This window comes from Leptopilina boulardi, unplaced genomic scaffold (genome assembly GCF_019393585.1).
Source record: "Leptopilina boulardi isolate dan_hultmark-lab unplaced genomic scaffold, ZJU_Lbou_2.1 LbouV2_13, whole genome shotgun sequence".
Lineage (NCBI taxonomy): Eukaryota > Metazoa > Arthropoda > Insecta > Hymenoptera > Figitidae > Leptopilina > Leptopilina boulardi.
This window is the reverse complement of record NW_026137674.1, coordinates 477,144-497,831: the sequence shown is the minus strand read 5'-3', so window position 1 is coordinate 497,831 and position 20,688 is coordinate 477,144. Positions and strand designations below refer to the sequence as shown.

The 20,688-nt window shown below is 27.8% G+C and overlaps 3 protein-coding genes across 5 annotated transcripts; 2 read left to right on the top strand and 1 right to left on the bottom strand.

The window, feature by feature from the left end:
• Positions 1-9,724: 9,724 nt before the first annotated feature.
• On the bottom strand, positions 9,725-13,766 carry LOC127291246 (uncharacterized). Of its 2 annotated transcripts, XM_051320249.1 has the most exons (4): positions 13,560-13,766; positions 12,983-13,128; positions 11,933-12,016; positions 9,725-11,854 (listed from the first exon to the last, which is right to left on the bottom strand). In XM_051320249.1, exons 3-4 carry the CDS (start codon positions 11,933-11,935, stop codon positions 9,965-9,967), a joined length of 1,893 nt encoding a protein of 630 aa, XP_051176206.1. In that variant the 5' UTR covers positions 11,936-12,016; positions 12,983-13,128; positions 13,560-13,766; the 3' UTR covers positions 9,725-9,964. The 2 variants fall into 2 exon arrangements, with proteins under 2 accessions (XP_051176206.1, XP_051176207.1); XM_051320250.1 differs by lacking the exons at positions 12,983-13,128; positions 13,560-13,766 and adding an exon at positions 12,095-12,199.
• Positions 13,767-14,112: 346 nt separating this feature from the next.
• On the top strand, positions 14,113-15,637 carry LOC127291251 (uncharacterized). The gene is made up of 2 exons (XM_051320259.1): positions 14,113-14,433; positions 15,109-15,637. The coding sequence occupies exons 1-2, from the start codon at positions 14,244-14,246 to the stop codon at positions 15,414-15,416; spliced, it is 498 nt and encodes a 165-aa protein (XP_051176216.1). The 5' UTR covers positions 14,113-14,243; the 3' UTR covers positions 15,417-15,637.
• Positions 15,638-15,680: 43 nt separating this feature from the next.
• On the top strand, positions 15,681-20,216 carry LOC127291248 (uncharacterized). 2 transcript variants are annotated; one of them, XM_051320252.1, is made up of 7 exons: positions 15,681-15,987; positions 16,549-16,658; positions 16,755-16,862; positions 18,044-18,071; positions 18,150-18,427; positions 19,074-19,275; positions 20,044-20,216. In XM_051320252.1, the coding sequence occupies exons 1-7, from the start codon at positions 15,810-15,812 to the stop codon at positions 20,172-20,174; spliced, it is 1,035 nt and encodes a 344-aa protein (XP_051176209.1). In that variant the 5' UTR covers positions 15,681-15,809; the 3' UTR covers positions 20,175-20,216. The 2 variants fall into 2 exon arrangements, with proteins under 2 accessions (XP_051176209.1, XP_051176208.1); XM_051320251.1 differs by having other exon boundaries at positions 18,044-18,427.
• Positions 20,217-20,688: the final 472 nt, after the last annotated feature.

Genomic DNA, 20,688 nt, shown 5'->3' with positions numbered 1-20,688 from the left:
TTGACTTGTAAAAGAAACACGTATGTTAGAACGTGATGTCATTAAAACCTCATAAATAAAATAAATAATAATTATTTACGAATAAGTTGTTATTAATTAATTAATAAAACAATAAAATTATGAATTCTTCATTAATTAATAAATAAACAAAAAATAAATTATCTACAGATAATTTATCATTATTGCATATTTATTAATTAAATTAACAATAATAAAAATCCCGTCACATTTAAACATCACTATTGTCACTAAACACAGGTATTTTTATATCTTGCTAACTTACCTCTCTCACTAAATATAACTATTAATGATCACTCACGCGTTATTTAATTTTTATTCGCTAATTAAAAATCTGACGTATTGAAACTGCTCGACTTCCTCATTCCCCATTCCTTCAAATACGTGAACTCTCGTTTTCCGTATTTCAACCTCACTTCTTCTAATAAAGAATTGCACCACTGCTAATAATTCTTTTTTTACAGGGTTGTAAACATTGGAGATCAAAAATTTTTATAGTTTTTTTACAAAAATATTTTTCTGCATAAATTTTTTTCGCTGAGTAAGTAAAACAATAAAAATAAAATATTACATAGTAAAATAAGTACATGTCTTCGTAGCAATGTAGTGAATCTTGTAACATTATTATCAAAAAAATCAATCAATCAATCTCATCAGCGACCCAAAAAAAACCCTAGATTCAATGTTTAATGTTTCATGGAAATTAATTATACTTTTTATGAGCTTGAATATTTTTATGCGTTTTTTGGTTTTTAGAAAATTTAGAGGGTGGTTTCACCACCTATTCCTTCGTCTAAGCACATATAAAAAAATAACTATTTCTTATTTTTGCGAGTTCTTAAAAAGGGCCAAGTGTCATTTAAATCCAGAGTAATCCAGAGTGTACCACTTGGGTAGGTTTACTTGTGAGATGTTACAAGTTTTCTATACTTTTTTTTTTAAAAAAGCAAAAAAAATGAGTGAGTTATTAAAAACAAGTGCGCCAGGTAACCCCGGTCTACCCTACTACTCTCATTCTATGAAACATAAGAAAGCTTAAAAATATGCCAGTTTACGAAAAATTTCAATTCTATAATAATAATTTTGCAATATGGGTTAAATAATAAATTTATTAATACAAGATTTTCTCAAAATAATAAACAAAATTCTTTTATTAAAGCTTTATATGTAAGTACAAATAATGTATGCAATAATAGAATTTGTAAATCAACTTGTATTTTTAGAAATCATTTGTTTACACCGTACATAGTTCGGCAGCCTACATGCCGAGGCATGACTTTAGGTATGTATGCCTCTTTGATGGCCAGCAGTTAGGCTGGCTTAGCAAGCTTCAACACATTGTCGCTTCTCACCTGGGGTGCGTTCACAAAACTCTCACCCTCACTCTCACTCAAAAATTTTTCTCTCTCACTCTCACCGTCACACTCACTCAAAAATTTTTCACTCTCACCCTCACTCTCACTCAAAAATTTTTCTCTCATTCTCACTCTCACTCAATATTTTGTCTCTCTCACTTTCACTCAAAAATTTTTCTCTCTCACTCTCACCCTCACTCAAAAATTTTTCTTTCTCACTCTCAGCCTCATTCTCAATCTCACTCAAAAAATTTTTACTCTCACCCTCACTCTCACGCAAAAATTTTTCTCTCTCATTCTCACTCTCACACTCATGCAAAAATTTTTCTCTCATTCTCACTCTCACCCTTACTCAATATTTTTTCTCTCTCACTCTCACACTCATTGAAAAATTTTTCTCTCTCACTCTCACATTCACTCAGAAATTTTTTACCCTCACTCTGATTCAGAAATTTTTCTCTCTCATATTTCACTCTCACTTAAAAATTTTTCTCTCTCACTTTCACTATCACTCAAAATTTTTCTTTCTCACTCTCCCTCTAAAAATTTTCCTCCCTCATTGTCACTATCTCTTAAAAATTTTTCTCTCACTCTCACTCTCCCTCAAAATTTTTTCTCTCTTAATCTCACTCTCACTCAAAAATTTTTCTCTCTCACACTCAGCCTCATTCTCAATCTCACTCAAAAAATTTTCTCTCTCACTCTCACCATCACTCTCACTCAAAAATTTGTCTCTCTCACTCTTAGCGTCATTCTCAATCTCACTCAAAAAATTTCCTCTCTCACTCTCACCCTCACTCTCAATCAAAAATTTTTCTCTCATTCTCACTCTCACTCAATATTTTTTCTTTCTCACTCTCACCCTCACTCTCACTCAAAAATTTTTCTCTCTCACTCACACTTTCACTCAAAATTTTTTTACTCTCACTCTGACTCCGAAATTTTTCTCTCTCAATTTCACTCTCACTTAAAAATTCTTCTCTCTCACTCTCACTCTAAATTTTTCTATCTTTCTCTACCTCTAAAAATTTTCCTCTCTCATTCTCACTCTCACTTGAAAATTTTTCTCTCACTCAAAAAAACATTTTGTGTTATTAAAATAAGGAAATCAACGTACGGCGTTACCAACACACAGAAGAAAAGCAATACACACTTTTCATGTCTGTTAGGTACCGATCTTGAAACTAACTCAAAGAGGCGAGCTGGTACCGCCGCGAAGAATACATTGGAAAATATACCTATATAAAGGAAGACTTTTCACTTCAAAGGCAGTCCCAAATTATACTCACGGAGTTCGTCATAGCAAGTGTTAGATACAGTTTCCAAAATTATCATATTTCTCAGTGGTTACGTGCGGTAATAAAAATCTTAACGACCAAGAAGATCCAATCTTAGGAGGTCAATACAACAGGTGCTAATTGAAGACTCCTCAATATAACATCCTAAAGGTAACCATACCAAATATTAAAACAATGATTTATTTGATTGTATAACACAAATTGTTAAGAACATTTTACATTTTTAAAAAATAAATAATTTTTATATTATATTAAATCATTCATTTAATAAACCTCTTCCCAGCTTAGTTAATTTAACTAAGTTTAATTGAGGAAATTTCAATAGGGAACAATTAAAAGTTCAGATTAGTTAAAAATAATATTTATTAAAATATGACATAACACTCTCACTCAAAAATTTTTCACTATCATTCTCACTCGCAATTCAAAAATTTTTCTCTCTCACTTTCACGTTCTTTAAAAAAAAATTCACTCTCACTGTCACGTTCTTTAAAAAAAATTTCACTCTTACTGTCACTCAAAAAATTTTTACTCTCACTTTAAAAGATTTTAACTCTTACCCTTACTTTTACACAAAAAATTTTCACTCACATTCTCACTTTGACTCAATAAATTTTCACTCTCACTTTCGCTCAAAAATTTTTCATTATCTCTTTCACTCTCACTCTCACTCAAAAAAGTTTCACTCTTTCTGTCACTCATTTTCACTCAAAATATTTTCAAGTTTTCTTTCATATTCTCTTTTACTAAAAAATTTTATATTTCACTTTCACTCTCACTGAAAAAATTTTTATCTCATTTTCTCTTACTCTTACAGTTATACTTGCACTACCAGTAACATGATTTTAAACACTTTTACTTTCACTTCACCTTACACTTACATCTTTTTTATATTCCCTCAAATCCTTCTTTATTTTAATGGTCAATTACACTATCAGTTTCATTATCAATAAATTGTTTAGTGCACTACACTTCTCACTTTTACTGTAATACTTAATTTTTTCACAATTTATCGTTATGTTCAATGTCAGTGACATTTACATAATTTTTTTTAAACTTTCACTAGTAACAACACTAACACTAAATATTAAGGATTCAATTCTACTTTTACTATCAATTATAACTAAACTGTATTTTTTATTGTTAATAAGATTCCTCTCTAAAAAAAGACAGTTCGAGAATTTCTCGAAGGAACTTGAAACCTCGAAAATTTGAAACAGAAATACAATTAATCACCAATTAACTATTTGAGTCACGTTTTACAAAATACGAAATGATACTAATAAATTATTAATATTTGCCAAAATCTTTATTAAGTTTTTTTTTATGTATAAAGTTGAAAATGATTCATTAAATTATAAAATACATATACGGCATGTAATACGCATCATGAGACAAACATAACCTACTTAGTTGAAGCCACGTGATCGGCCATAATCAAAATAGTGCGCGCATATTTAAATATAATTTGCGCTTTCGGTGAAACCACGGATCCCGATCTGGATAACTAAGTGGTGCTCATTCAGTTTATATTAAATATGATTTTTTAAAGTTTCTATAGACTGTTGCAAGAATTGTAATAATACATCGAATATATAACAAAAAACCGCTGCTAAGTTGTACTGTTGTATAAATTTGAAGTGAGTTACTCTTTGTGTTCATTATGAACACATTGCTTCCTCCTAGAGATTACGTAATTTTTATTTTCACTTTTTTCAGAATATTTAATTTGGAATAAGGCAATAAATTCTGAATTTTATATTTTATCGAATTTTCAAATATATAATCAATCGATGAACTTTTAAATGCTCTACAAGCCAGTAATAGTAACTTAGAAGTTATATGAAGATTTTTGAATAAAAAAGTCATGTTTTTCAAATTTCTTATTTTTGAAACATCAATAACTTTGTTATATTTTATGGAAAGAAGTTTAAAAATAGGTCAAATTTCATTATTTGTCCGCCAGTGAGATCTTCAATTTAAAAAAAATTCATCCGGATAGCTCTTAAGGGCTTTGAGATATTTATGAAAATGTAATGTTAACACACACACACGCGCGCTCGCGCTAACGTTTTCTAAAAACATCATTTTTGAACTCCTGGGGTCAAATTGTATCGAAATATGTGAAAAATATCATCCTCTACGGAGGAAGCAAAATATCGAAAAAATAAATGAGCATTAAAAATTGTGACATCTCAATAGAAGGGGAAGCATTGAGGATGTTTAAATTATAAACGAGAGAAAATTAATCACTACACTACTATTTTTACAGAAAGCGGAAATTAATATTAATATTCGTTGATATACATTAATTTCGAAAGTTCTTTGTCTAACGGGACACCCTCTACTATCCAAAACGCATGGAAAATGCATGTGTATTTTTTTTTGCCACATGGTATTTTTGGAATTACAACTATACGCGGTCAATATGGCGCTTCGAATAATAATGTGCATTAAACAATGTAATTTTTGCCGTATTTTCAAAAATTAGTTCCATTGTTCAAACACTAAATTTTTAAAGCTTTGAGGGGTTGCTGATTATGATTATGAAGTTAAAATCAAAAAATTCAAAATAGCGAATCCAATATGACCAACGATTATTTTTAAATTCATGGAATTCACTTGAAACTTTTAACTAGGGGGTTTTTGGGGTCGCTGATTATTACGAATCCAAAGTTAGTTTTTCAATATTCAATATAGTGTATCCAATATGGCGGACAATTTTTTAAAACTCATGGAATTCACTCTTAACTTTTTACTTGGTAATTTTTAGGGTCGCTGATTACAAAACCAAAATCAGTTTTTTTGAATACACGGAAAAACTTTGTGAATCATTTTTTGTTAAACTCGCTACTAAATTTTAATAAACTTGTAACTAAATTTAGAACAATGTAAAAACTATTAATTAATACAAGTGTTTTTAATAAAAGATGATACACAAAGTCTTTCCGTGTATAAAATATTGGACCTAACATGGTTACCAAAATTATCAAAAATTGACCAGGCTCTCTTGAAAGTTGTGACTCAGGTGTTTTCGGGGACTCTGATTATGAATTTTAACTGAAGTTTAAAAATTCAAAATATCGGGTCTAAGAAGACGCAAAAAATTTTTTAAAATTAATAGATTTTTATTAATCTTTTTATCTCGTTGTTTTTGTGTGTCCGATTACGAAACTGACATCAAATTTGTAATCAGTAACCTCAAAAATACCCGAGTCATAAGTGTCAATCAAATCTGTTAAATTGTTATAAAATTGGTTTGCATAATTTTAGAATCCGCCATTTGAAATTCTTAAATTCATTTTCGTAATCAGCGACTCCATAAATCTCATAGTAAAAAGTTTCTTGATAAATCTGACAATTTTTAATTTTTGCATAAGCTATATTAGACCTGCCATTTTGTGTTTCGAAAAACAGTCCTCAAATTTGTAATCAGCAACCCCAAAAACCCACGAGTAATAAATTTTAAGCGAATTAAGGAAGAGGGAATAATAATAATAATTTTTTAGTAAAAGTGAAAGTTGTAGTGAAAAATTTTAGAATGAGTGAGAGTGAGAGTGAGAGAGAAAACTATTTGAGTGAGAGTGAAAGTGAGATTAAAAAATTTGAGTGAGAGTGAAAGAGATAATGAAAAATTTTTGAGCGAAAGTGAGAGTGAAAATTTATTGAGTCAAAGTGAGAATGTGAGTGAAAATTTTTTGTGTAAAAGTAAGGGTAAGAGTTAAAATCTTTTAAAGTGAGAGTAAAAATTTTTTGAGTGACAGTAAGAGTGAAATTTTTTTTAAAGAACGTGACAGTGAGAGTGAAATTTTTTTTAAAGAACGTGAAAGTGAGAGAGAAAATTTATTGAGTGAATGTGAAAGTTAGAGTGAAAAATTTTTGAATTGCGAGTGAGAATGATAGTGAAAAATTTTTGAGTGAGAGTGTTATGTCATATTTTAAATAAATATTATTTTTAACTAATCTGAACTTATAATTGTTCCCTATTGTAATTTCCTCAATTAAACTTAGTTAAATTAACTAAGATGGGAGGAGGTTTATTAAATGAATGATTTAATATAATATAAAAATTATTTATTTTTAAAAAATGTAAAATGTTCTTAACAATTTGTGTTATACAATCAAATAACTCATTGTTTTAATATTTGGTATGGTTACCTTTAGGATGTTATATTGAGGAGTCTTCAATTAGCACCTGTTGTATTGACCTCCTAAGATTGGATCTTCTTGGTCGTTAAGATTTTTATTACCGCACGTAACCACTGAGAAATGTGATAATTTTGGAAACTGTATCTAACACTTGCTATGACGAACTCCGTGAGTATAATTTGGGACTCCCTTTGAAGTGAAAAGTCTCCCTTTATATAAGTATATTTTCCAATGTATTCTTCGTGGCCGTACCAGCTCGCCTCTTTGGGTTAGATTCAAGATCGGTACCTAACAGACATGAAAAGTGTTTATTGATTTTCTTCTGTGTGTTGGTAACGCCGTACGTTGATTTCCTTATTTTAATAACACAAAATGTTTTTTACATTCTAATCATAATGAGAAAGTATTACATTTGGGCGATTTGAGCCTTCTCTAATTCCAGTGAATCTTGACGTTTTGAGACTTTCTGATGCCGAAAAAATGGGTCTTAAAAAAATGTTTGTCTGTATGTATGTCTGTATGTATGTATGTATGTATGTAGACAAATTTTGTCCGACGATAACTCTAACAAATTTTAATGAATCGACTTCAAATTTGGTATACACTTTTTTCCTTTGACAATTTTTAATAGCGATTAAAACAAAAAAGTTATACCACTTTTTTAAAAAAAGACAAAAAATGACAAAAACGGATGATAAATGTGTAAAATGCAGAGCAAAATCACTTTAGTTTGAAAAAATGTGTTCAAACATGTATTATTTCTCTTTAAACCACCTTAAATTAAGAATGTTATACCACTTTTCGTAAAAAGAGGAAAAAAAGACAAAAACGGATGAAAAATGAGTAAAATGCAGAGCAAAATTACTTCATTTTGAAAAACTATGTTCATCTATGTATTATTTCTGTTTAAACTACCTTAAATTAACAGAAATAACAGTGACTTACTCATAAAGTTCCAATTTTTTTTTTTATAAGTCTAACTATTGTTTTCCATTTCCAAACATTGCTATTGTTTTCAAAAAATTCTCTATTTTAAAATACTTTTTATTGCGCTGTTTATACCATAATTTCGTTTTTTTCTATTATTTACTTTTCAATTAGTTAAAATTCATTTATTTGTAGATTTGTAAACTTTTTTTTATGTAACACTTTTCGATACAGATTAAAACAAAAAAGTTAAAAAAGTTATGTTGTATAACGATTAAACAAAAATTTTAAAATATTTTCGATGTGTTATTTTACTCATTAATTTTTTGCTGACCAGTTTTTACCGTGATGAGAATGTTATCTTTAAAGTCAAAGTACTTTAAGAAAATGAAATTTAATTTATAAAAACCAAAAATTTCACTTATATAAATTGTACAAAAAAAATTTTATGAATATGAATAAAAACATGAGAGCGAAACCTCATATAATAAATTTGTTGCTTTAAAAAATGCATTTACTTTAAAGTTCTTCTTTTAAGTGTTTTTAAATTTTCAATTAATTTTTTCTTTTACTCAATTGAAATTAGCTCAAAGCGGAATATCTTATTTTAGTAAATAATTTGGTTTGTCGATTTTCGTTAATTACAAAGACCTGGCCAATCCACGGCGCAATATTAAGGAACTAAGTTTGAACAGCTACAGTACCGTCATTCTCTTTTTTTGCCCGATAAAAAATTTATTCTAATACCTTTAAACCTTTCTAATAAATTTTTCAAAACAAGTCGATTATATGAAGATACCCTTTTAAAATAACTATTTTTTACTTATTTTAACTCTGTGTGTAATTAATTTTACTCTTTTTAATAAAATTAATAAAAATAATTTCTTTCTTCTTGACATTTTACTTCAAAATTAATTAAATCAACTACAAAGTCTGAAACAACTACAAAATCTTTTTACCAAATAGATTCTTGGGTCATTCAACTACTTTCTGGTAGTATAATTAATACAATTTTTAAATTTAATAGAAAAATTTTTGTATTACAGAGTGTAGTTAAAAAGTAATTAATGCTACTAGGTTTTGAATTGTAATAAACAAACAATGCGCACAAATCGCGCAATAATATCGGACCGCGAAGCGGGACGATCATCCTTCGCGCGCCTCGGGGCGCGCTCAAACTAGCGAGCGAAGCGAGCCCCTATAGTCCAGTCAAATTAAACATTTCAACTTACAAAAATTCGGAAGTCAAAAATTCTTTTTGCAATCGATGGGGGGTATTTTACTGAGTATAAAACCAAGTTTTCGAATTTGGGGGGTGGTAAATTTTTCCGCCATCTTGAAAAAAAGAGAAATTTTTTAAATTGCAAATATTACAAAAACTATCACTTTTACGTGAAAAATTGTAAACATCAATTTTGTAGAGCTGAAAATTGCCTACAAAATTTGTTTAAACAATTTTGTCATATGATGAGTAGTTTTTATGTTATATTAAAAAAATCGAAATTTTTAATCGCAAAAAATTCATTTTTACCGTTTTTTGCAAAACTGATGTGGAAAGATTCCGCGGAAACTTCGCAGAATGATTCCACGGAAACTCCGCGGAGTCATTCTGCGGAATTTCCGTAGATTGTTCTTTTTACTATTTTTGAATAAAAAACTTGAAAAATCAATTTCTAAACCATATTAAAAAGTTTAAACAAGTCAAAAATAAAATATTAAGAGGTCACCAATTACCGACGGGTATCCAGGTCAATTTCTTCAAGGTAGTTCATCTCAAATAATAAAAATGATAAACCAATTCTTTTATGTCAATTTTTTTTCAGAATAACTTTGGAAATCAAAAACAACTTAATTTTTTAAAATAAACATAGAAAGTTCAAGAAAACAAAATTCTTTCAAGAACTTCACAGATTTCTCAGATATTACATGAACATTTCTAAATTAAAACTCTCTAATTAAGAAGCGTAAAATTTTTAATATAAATATTACACAAATTATACAAAGGAATATTCTTATAAATACTACATGAATAATAACATAAATAACATACATATACTTTAAATCCAACTTTTTAATATAATCATAATTAATAGTCTTAATTGTAAATTGTGTAATAAACTGTCCGCGAGATCGATTTCTGCCGGAAGAATTTTCTCTTTTGATAAAAGTTGGATTGCTTTAACAAGCAGTAAAAAGTGATCAAAATATTCCGATTTCTTAAAACGATTTTTTAAAACTATCGGTCCGAAAGTACACAAGGAATGCTCTGAATTCGGAAGCCTTCCAATCTTTCAGCTTTAACAGCGATCTGGGATTTCGTGTCACGTCGTCCGGCGGTGATATTTTAACTAAAATTTCACTAATTTCATCTCTATTCTCTTTGGTCAAATAGAAATCTTCTGCATGGTTATTGGAATTACACCAGCAAGTCAAAAGTGCTAACATTTCACCAAGAAGCACTGAGTGCATATAATCATGGGGAAATCCCTTTGACCTATTGAAGTAAGGAATGTTTGTGACAACCGATCTACCTTTAACGCCTCTAAAGTGTTTCAAGTTCTCGTATTTTTCAACTATTGCGGTTTGAATCTCCATTCTTTCAGAGGATCTTAAAGGAGGTTCTTCTGGAACTATTGGATAAATCCAATTCCAACCAGCTCCAGTTGGACAACTTTCTCCTTTTGCCTCGCAACTTGCACAACTATACTCTCCATTGTAATAATTTATGTTTTGCACAGATGCTCGAGCAGGAGCATCCAAAATCGCAATAGGCGCAAGTACTTTACTTCTGATTTTACGCTGCAACTTTTGATTTAACCATTCAAATCCATTTACAAATAAATTATTTAGAGACAAAGAAAAAGGTTGGAGATATGAGTTCATGTCTGGTTTTTTTATGCCTTCGTTACGGTAAAAAATACCACACACAAATTGGAAACTCCTTCGAAAACGTGGCGGTATGTTTACAATTTGAGCGTATACAGGCCACATCTGACTTATTCCACTTTTGGACATTTGTACACCATCAGTAAACCAAATCATGAAAAGATCATATTCTCCAGGAATGGCAATTGTTTTTAAACGACGATATTCAGAAGCAGATATCAAATCGGTCACCAATTCTGGATTTCTTCCTAAACAATCGGTTTGAAAGGAATCAATTAAACAATGAAGATCCCTCACTTCAAAAGCAATACGTAATTCTGTTTCAATATCAAATTCTAGAAAAAAACTGTCCAACTTTCTACTATTACATCGCAAACAAACTTGCACATTTACAGAATCTGACCATTCTCCTACATAGTTAAGGCAGTCTGCACAAATCCTGTGTTTAGTTGTAAAATTCGCCTGCACAGGAGGTAAAACTTTATCAATTAATTTTGTTAATTTATATTTTGTTTTTGGAAGTGAGTGGTCTTCAGGTAATAAATTATTTATTAAACTTAACATATCCCCTAAAGCTGTTTTCGTTAATCGGTTTGAAACATATATTTTTAAAATCTGATTTAAAGCATCACCTCCACAAATATTTGCGTTATCATAAATAGGGTTATTGAGCCAATCGTTTTCATTATTAGCAAATCTGTCATTATCGCTACTAACATTATCGTCGATATCGTTATTGTTGTTATCCCAATCGTCACTAATATCGCTATTATCGTTATTTCTTCTATCGTTATCGCTACTACTGTTATCGCCAGTATGGTTATTTTCGCTACTATTATCAATATCATTATCATTATGGTCGCTACCGTTATTGCTGTTATCATTATCGTCATTAATATCGCTATTATCGTTATTGATACTACCGTTATCGTCAGTATGGTTATTGTCACTAATATTATCAATATCATTATCTTCGTTATTAAACGTTAATACAGATGATTCAGGTGTCGATGAATATGGTTGACAAGTAGAAAAACGACGAAAGGGGCTAATTTGTTGCTCAGGAACATCATAATCAATTACATTTTGATTAAAATTTAACAGTGAGGAATTACTTGTAGAAGTTGATGGTACAACTATAGAAGATTCAGTCATGACATCATTTTCACCTTGAAATTGCGATGATAGGGACGATGTGCTTTCATTTTCGTTATTTGAGATCTAAAAGTAATAGGAATATATTCAAATGCACTTGGGAATATTGAGAAAAAATAGTAATTACTATTAATAGAGTGTTACCATATTTCTGCTTTTTCTTTTTTGTTTCCAATTAAACAATTAGAATTTGCTTAATTTGATATTGGTTAGAACGACCATATTTATCTGCAAATATTTTTTAATGGTTAAACAAATTTTTTAACTTAAACAATAAGTCATTCTTTAAGCAGAATGACACCAAACCTCTTAAAAATTTGACTTTCAAAGTAAGATATAGAATACAAATTTTAGGTAGGATTATTTCTACGCTTTCGAAATTTAAAAATTACACAACACTTCTAATTTTTTCAAAGAATTTTCATCTTGTTATGACACATATGTATATAGTCTAATGCATTTAAATTAACAATAAAAAATTGCTGCCAAGTTTTACTACCTTCACGTGTATTTTCACATATGTTTATTTGTTATCGTTTCATGATTACTGTGCTTTCTCATAGATATTAAAATATTTATTTAAAAACAAAAAATTGACGTTTTATGAAATTTATAATTTTTCAAACGGCAATCACTTGATTATATTTTATATAAAAATATTCACGAAATAGATCATTAGATGCGTTCTAAAATTTTTTATAAGAGAGCTATAATATTTTAAGGGTATTATAAAGAGTTTAATTATGAATAAAAAAATTTCAATTTATAAAAGGCTTGTAATTGTATATAAAAAAACACTAGATTATTCACAAATAGATAAACTGATGGGTTTCTAAAAAATTTACAATTTACCCATAATAGTATAAAGTTAATAAGAAAATTTTTAAATAAAAAAGTATGATTTTTTTAAATGTCAATAATGTATTCAAATTTTAAATACATGTTAATTATTTTTAAATATATTTATTAAAAAGGAATTTTAAAAGATATGGCCAAAAATCGCACTCGCAAAATTTCTCCAATATAATATTTTCTTTATGAGGAAGCAATTATTTAATTTGTCACATTTATGATTTTAAATTATGTTAAAAATTACAATTTTTATGCATGAAGAGGTATACTATATTAATTATTAATAATTAAAAAGTCTAATTTTTAAAACATAAAAAATATTCCAAAAGAGAATGAACTTACGAATGCAGCAGTAGAGAAGTTATATTTCATAAATTCAAACACGAACGAGAACATCAAAAAGAGACAGCGTGAATTCTTCTCATTTATTTGTTTGCAGTCCCTTGTGTCATGTGACAAGTCAATCTCATTACCAGCAAAGAGTTTAACTAAATATATAAAATATAAAAAATGTAATTTTTATATTTAGACAATCATTGAAATTAATCTGCTCTTTACCTCCGAAGTTTTTGTTAGGTTACTAAGGTAACAAACGAATATTTATGAATGCGACATATTTTCTTAAATTTGTAAACTACAAAAATTGTCATTTTTCAAAAAAAATTTCTTGCGTCTGTTACATTAGTACATCGGTGGAATTTGCCTAAGTTGAAAGCAGATTTTATGTATTTTAAATACATTTAATAATTTTTTTGTTTTTTAATAAAGGCAATTTACATAAACAATTGCAAGCAAGAGAATAAGTCTAAAATGGCAACGCTCGAAGAAAAGCGTTGTTGTCAAATTTTTCCCATGCGTTGCTCTATCTATTTTAGACTTATCCTGTAATATTTAATATATTAAATGGTTTTTTTCTTACCTTCAAATCATCTCCGTAATAAAAATGTTATGTCCTTTACAACTTTAAACGACACACGAAAAACTTTATTAAACAACTAAAATTCACTTTGTGTTTTGCACATTTCCGTTTCCAACACGTGTAAATCACGAAGCTAACCCACCGGTTGACCTAACCATACCACGAAACAAAACAGGTGTCTAGGTCTGTTTGTTATGTTCAGTGCTGCCAACTGAAATGACACAATTCTGGATTTTCTTGTCCGAGAAGCAATTTGTTCAGGGTACGGTCACAGCTCAGCTATCTAAGTAGGGTCGTCATAGCAACGTATAAGAGTGAGAGAAATAAAAAATATTCCTATTTCTCTCACTCTTATCTTAGATAGCTGAGCTGTGACCGTACCCTCATTTTTATCTAGTCCCTTTAATAATTTCACTTGCAAAAGTACTATTTGGCCTTTTTCAATTTAGATTTATTATGAAAACGATATATTTTCTTTTGAAAAGATGGACTATGAAAAAGGCAATTCCTTTTAAATTCTTAATGCTATAGAGGTTCTACACACATGTGATAACACCTTAAGTTAAAAACCTCTACCTAACCTAAACTAAAAACCACCTGTCAAAAGCAAACAAAAATAAACATTGATATAAACCAGTATAAACTAAATCTGTTTATTAAATTTGAATTAACTATTCAAGTATAATGACTAAACACAATCGTTGGTGTTTATTACAATGTTTCACTAAAGATGCTGAATTTTATATAGTGAGAAAAAACAGTTTACTAGTGACCGATGAAGCAGAAATAAAAATCGGGGCAAAAATTCAGTTTCCGTATCCTGAAGACAAAACAAATTCAAAAATTAAAATTGGAAAAATCATTATGGAATCGGGTAAGTAGTTTAGATATTTTGAAACCTACATATATATATATAAAAAATATATGTATACTTTCAAATTTTGAATTTCTTTAACTATTCATTTGCTTTAAAAATTATGTCTCTAGCACTGCATTATATTTGCAAAAATTTTTGGTTTTTGAAAAAAATCTAAAATATAGTTCTTTAATTATATTAGTATTTTATAATTGAATTCAATAATAAAGTAATTGACAAAATATCTTTTTAAAGGTCGTCTCTCAAATATACAAATTACACATTTTTTTAATAACTTATTTGTAAAAAAATGCAGTTATTAAAACAACTTTTAACTTATTCAATTGTTAACAATTCAATATTAATTTAAAAGTGTCCTAGCTGTTTCCTAAACTTCACTTTAAAAATTGAAAATATAAAATTTGATTATTAACGTTTAATTAATATCGACCGAGTGATAAAATCATTTTACTTTAAAAATTTTACTTTCTTTTAAGGTTAATATATATTATTTTTCTTCAAATTATTGTTTGTTTATTATATTTAATCATGTTAGGTAATGAAAGAGATAATAATAAATAAATACTAATAATATATTTTATTCTCTCAAAATTTTTCTCACTATGTTTAAATATAATATAATGCAATATATTATATATAATGCACTGATTTTTATAAATAATAAATTTTTAGAATCGCAGAAAATAGTACAGAATGAAATGAAAAAGATGAAAATAGAAATGGAAGAGAACGGAATCACGATAGAAGATATAATGAAAGAAGAAAAGGAACAGTATGAAGAAAAACGACAAGAATATCGCTCAAGAGCAAGACAAGATAATATTGATATGGCAAAATTGCTACTACAAGAGTTAGACGAAAGAACTAAACGTGAAGCTAATTTACAGAATAGTATTGTTGAAGCGTTAAATTTAACAGAAGAAACGAATGCTTCAGTTTTGAACATTGAAAGTTTATTTTACGATTTAAACAAAATTTAAACAAAATGTGGTTTAAAAAAAAAAATTTCGGCGTTTCTTATTTTCTTATTTTTGAATGTCACATAATGTAAGTTCAAATATGAAAATTAAACAAAATCTGTATACTTAGTTTATTTGTTGAAACAGGAGATACATTTGTATCTCCTGTACATATGTATCCATTTCATAATAAATAATTAAATGAAACAAAAAATAAAATGACCTGAGAAATTGAATTTCACACTTTTTTCGTTATTATCATATGAAATTAGCTGCTAACTTTTATTTGTTACGTTTGCATTTTAAAACAAAATAGGAACGAAAATATAAAAGCGATGTCATTTTCATCTAATTTGCTGCTAGTCAAATCGTGAAATTTATTCAATTTAAAAATTAAACTTTTTTTATTGAAAAATGGATCAAGAATTACTTCTTATTGAGGGCGATGGTTGTTTCACAATTATAAATAAAATGTCAGTCATTTTCGATTCAAGTATTCCGGAACTGAAACGTGGGATAACCATCAAGTATCTTTGGCCAGAATTTTCTGCAGTGCAAAAACGTTACACGGGAACCATAATTGGCATGTCAAGTATGTTTATGCTTTTATATGAATGCCATAATTTTTTTTATTATTTATTCTCTTAGCAACCTAACTTTTAATTATTATTTTCATTATATCATAATTATTATTATTTTATTGAAATTAAAATTTTCTAATTTCAAATTCAAAAATGAGATAGCGAAAAATTTCTATCTTTAGATAAAAGATTTTAGGAAATTTCAATGGATTGGAAATTTACTGAATCCTTTTCGTCTTTACCATATAATAATAAAATCATTAAATTATAATTCAAATGGATATTTTAATTTAAAAGTAACTACATATTTTTTTTTACGATTTTATTTGAATATTGTACATGAAAAATGTAATTTTTATTCCTTAGTTTTACTATAAATAAAACGATTAATGACGCAAACATAAATAATTAAACATTTTTAAAACACATTATACAGCAACAGTTATTTTAAAAATCCTGAAAGGGTTAACAATTTTTTTAATATTAATTTTTATATTAAAATTTTTTTATTAATTTTTAAGAATTCAAAATTAATTTTAAAAATTGTAATATGCTTAAAAATTTATTTACAGACAGCGAGAAAGAATTGCTAACACTGCAAAATCAAAAATTAAAGGAAGCTGGAAAAAGAAGTCAGGCAAAGAAACGAAAACTTCAATGCGACTCTTTTTCTGAAAGTGAGGTATTATTATTTTAAATATAATAAAATAGTTTATTTATTTATTTGCATTTTAACGAATATTTTAAAATTTATTGCCTTTCCTAATTAATTTTACAGGATCAATCAAATTTCGATGAATCAAGTTCAAATGTAATTTTTGACAAAATTCAAGAGGCATTGCAACTTAACAAACAGTTAACTAAGATTTTAGAGGATTTAAAAAAAGTAGGTTTAAAATTTATGAAAATATTAATACAATGTTTAAAAGTTAGAAATATTAAAATAAAGATAATCCAAAAATTAAAAAAACAAAAATTATGAAAAGGAGTATGAACTTTAATAAATTATAAAAATTTTATTAATTTAAAATCACTTTTTAAGTAGTAGCAATGTGTTATTTCATAATTTGCAAACGAAATTAATTATTAAAATAATTTGTATATTATTTTATTATTCATTCAAAATATCATTTTAAAAGATATTTTAAATATAATAGATTTGCAATAAAAAAAATTGAAACACGAGCAATTCCATACGTGAACTGATCCAATCAAAACAATTAGATATTAAGGAACTTTCCTTTGATCAAATTAAGAATTAACATAATTTCTACAAAAATTAGGCGATTGTAACTTTCATATAGTACATTTTAAAGCATTTATTGTGTTCTTTTCAATTACAAAACTCTTTTTTTTAAATATTATTTAACCCCTGTTTTTTCTAAAATAAACTTTATTTTTCAATTTTTACAAAGAACTACCTGTTTTTTTCTTTTTTTATCTTTTTTATTGGAAAGCTGACATTTTTTCCAATCAATTATGTAAAGTTAAAAAATGGGACAACAATGGGTTTTCAATTAAATAAACAAAAAGTTTTTGAAAAGTTGGTTTTTTTATTTTCTTGATTGTAATCCCATTTTTAAAATTAACATAATTTGTTGGAAAAAATCTCATCTTTTCAATCAAAGTGATAAAAAATTAAAAAAAGAGGGAGTTTTTGTAAAAATTGAAAAATAAAGTTTATTTTTGAAGAAAGAGTAGTTAAAAATTTTTTCATAAAAAAGGAGTTTTTGTATTGGAAAGTACGCAAAAATCGTATAAAATTCACTAGATAAAAATTAAAATCTGGCAAGTTTTGTCGAAATTATACAGATTTGAAATTAGTATAATCTCGCTTAAAACGGAATAACTAAATTCCTCATAAATTAAACAATTAATTTTTTATAAAATTAATATTTTAGGATTTAATTCAACGATACCAATTACTCAATTTACATAAAATTTCACTTGTAAATCTTTTTTCTTTCTGCGACAGTATTATCAACATTTTCCTTTTGTTGCTCTTCCTGACTATAAATAAAACTAAACTTTTCTAAAAAGAAAATGTAGAAATTTCATATTTTTTAGCTCGCTTTTTCTGTTGACCGAAGCCAAGGTAAAAATTTACGCTTCTCATCAATTTCGAGTGCAATTAAAGATAACACACCATTATTGTCAAATTTAAATAATGCAGTAACTGAGCACCAGGCATCTACATCTTTCAATTGGCTTTTGGAAAATCCACATTCCTCAATAATTTCAAAATCCATAAAAGAAAAAGCAGTTACTAAGCCTCTCGCATCTACTGCTTTCAATTCGATTTTGAAAAATTATAGCGAAGACTATGAGGAAAGTGAAGGTGAACAACATCTTGAAAAAGAAAACATCACTGGTCCTAAACTCATGGAAACAGAGGGTGTTGTTGAAGAGAACAATATGTTCATATTTACGAAAAGTACTGCCGGCGATAAGGTAAATGCTTTATATCTATTTAATTTACATCCATTATCATGTCTTTAAAGATTCTATACAAATTCACATAAATTTGTATGAATCAATAAATATAATAATAGATATAAATATAAATAAATAATATATAATAAAATAATAACCATCCAAGTAGCACGTAATATTAAAGTAATATTTCTCCAAGTTTAAATATCCCCCCGATGGTAATATAACGGTAAAATTCAGTGAGATTACACGGTAATGTTACTGCACTCTTACTGGAATATTACGCGGTAATCTATAGTGAATAAAAATTGCAGCAAAATCCATATCTAATGATTAAAGAAGAAAAGTTTTCCTTTTTTCCTGATTACATTGACACTTTATTAAATTTCTTTGACAATCGTATTATATTACAGCAATGTTCCCAAAATATTACTGTAATATTATAGTAACATTACCGCGTAATATTTCTGTAATGTTCCTGTAGTCTTATGATAACATCGATTTTAATATTACAACCGTGGGAACATTTTAATATTGCAGTAATATTACTTGGTAATATTTGTGTAATATTACGTGCTACTTGGGCAATGAATAAAAATAAATATAATAAGTAGATTAAAAATATAACGAATAAAATTTAATGTAAACTAATTTTTATTTTTAGGCTGTTGAATTGATCTCAGAGAGCGATGTATATATCGATAAAACCGTTTTGAAAGACTGCAAACGCAAAGCAACATCGCATAATGCATTAGCGCGAATGCTAATGTCCAACATTTTTACTGCAGAAGCACTTCTTCAATATAATTTGGAAACAAAAAAGAACAAGGAAGGACTTCCAAGTTCTGTCATTGACGTGATTTTAAGTAATTAAAATTTCAATCTTATTGCAGGGAGGCGAGAGACCAGGAAAATTGAGAACAGTCAGACAATTTTTATAGTCAGAAAAAAATCAGGGAAAAAAACGATGGCTCCGAACGACACTATCTCTACTCTAGCAAGGTCCTGTATTTTGTAGTAACTCTGAAGCGCTTTTGTATTTTGTGGCAACAGCGCAGTCGACGATTCGACTCTTTGCGATTCGTTGCCTTCTCTCAAATTAAATTTTTTCTTTAAAATTTTATGACACTTTATGACACTTATTATTTTGTCGATTCTTTTAAAAAAATAATTTAATTAATTTTAATTATTAAAAAAAATTATAATTTTTTCCCCATTCCTTCATTCTCTTTTTTCGGTAGGACTAGATATGATTTTCTACAGAAATAATACAAAATATAGAAGCGCGCCAGAGTTACTATAAAATTCAGGAGCTAGCTAGAGTTGAAATAGTGTCGTTCGGAGACATAGAGATGTAAAATTATGTTTAAAGTTAGAGAATGTTTATTTACTGCGTGGATCTTAATTACTTTTATTCCAAAAGTGCTATCAACTTTTGCTTATTTTTTATTTCCTTTTCTCGGATGGTTTCTGATAATTTTAAACCTAAAATAAAAAAATGGTCGAGGTAATGTTAGGGAATTTTCTCGACAATATTTGCTCGCCATCTTGACTACTCTTAATCTTAAAACTTACTATTATTAAATAAGTTGTGTAAAACAATAGAATTAATATTGGAAAATTTTTTTTAACAGAATATTGTATCAATGTAGCAAGGAAGAATGGATGGAGGCCGAACAATGATCGGGCAGTAATTGATAGTCTTCGCTCTAAATTAAAAGAAATAAAAGTAAAACATGCCCATAAAACGCAACCGAAAAAGTAAAAAAAGTTATTCAGTTTAATTATTTAATTAATATTAATGTTCATTTGATGGTACAATTTTTTCAAAAATTAAAAAATTAATAAAACTTATTGTAGGCTATATAGAGTTGTTGATTCAAATTAACCTAAATACTTGTTTAAGTTTTATTTTTACTATTTGAGTTGAAATTACCTGCAGAAATTTATCTGGATAGACCAATTGTAACCTCCTAGTTTATTATTTTTACTATTTGAGGGGAACTTTGCTCAAAACATTCACCTGGATATCTGATAGACAAATTGTGACCTGGTTTATCATTTTTCATATTTGAAGTGTACATCCCGGAAAAAGTTGACCTAGATTTACCTGGACAGCAGGTAGATAATTGTCGACCTGATGTTTTATTTTTGTCATGTTTAAATTCTTCAACATCGTTTGGAAAATAATTTTATGTTTTTCATATAAAAATAATGAAGAAAAAAATTTGCGGAAATTCAGCGGAGCCACTCCGCGGAATTACTTTGCGGAAACTCCG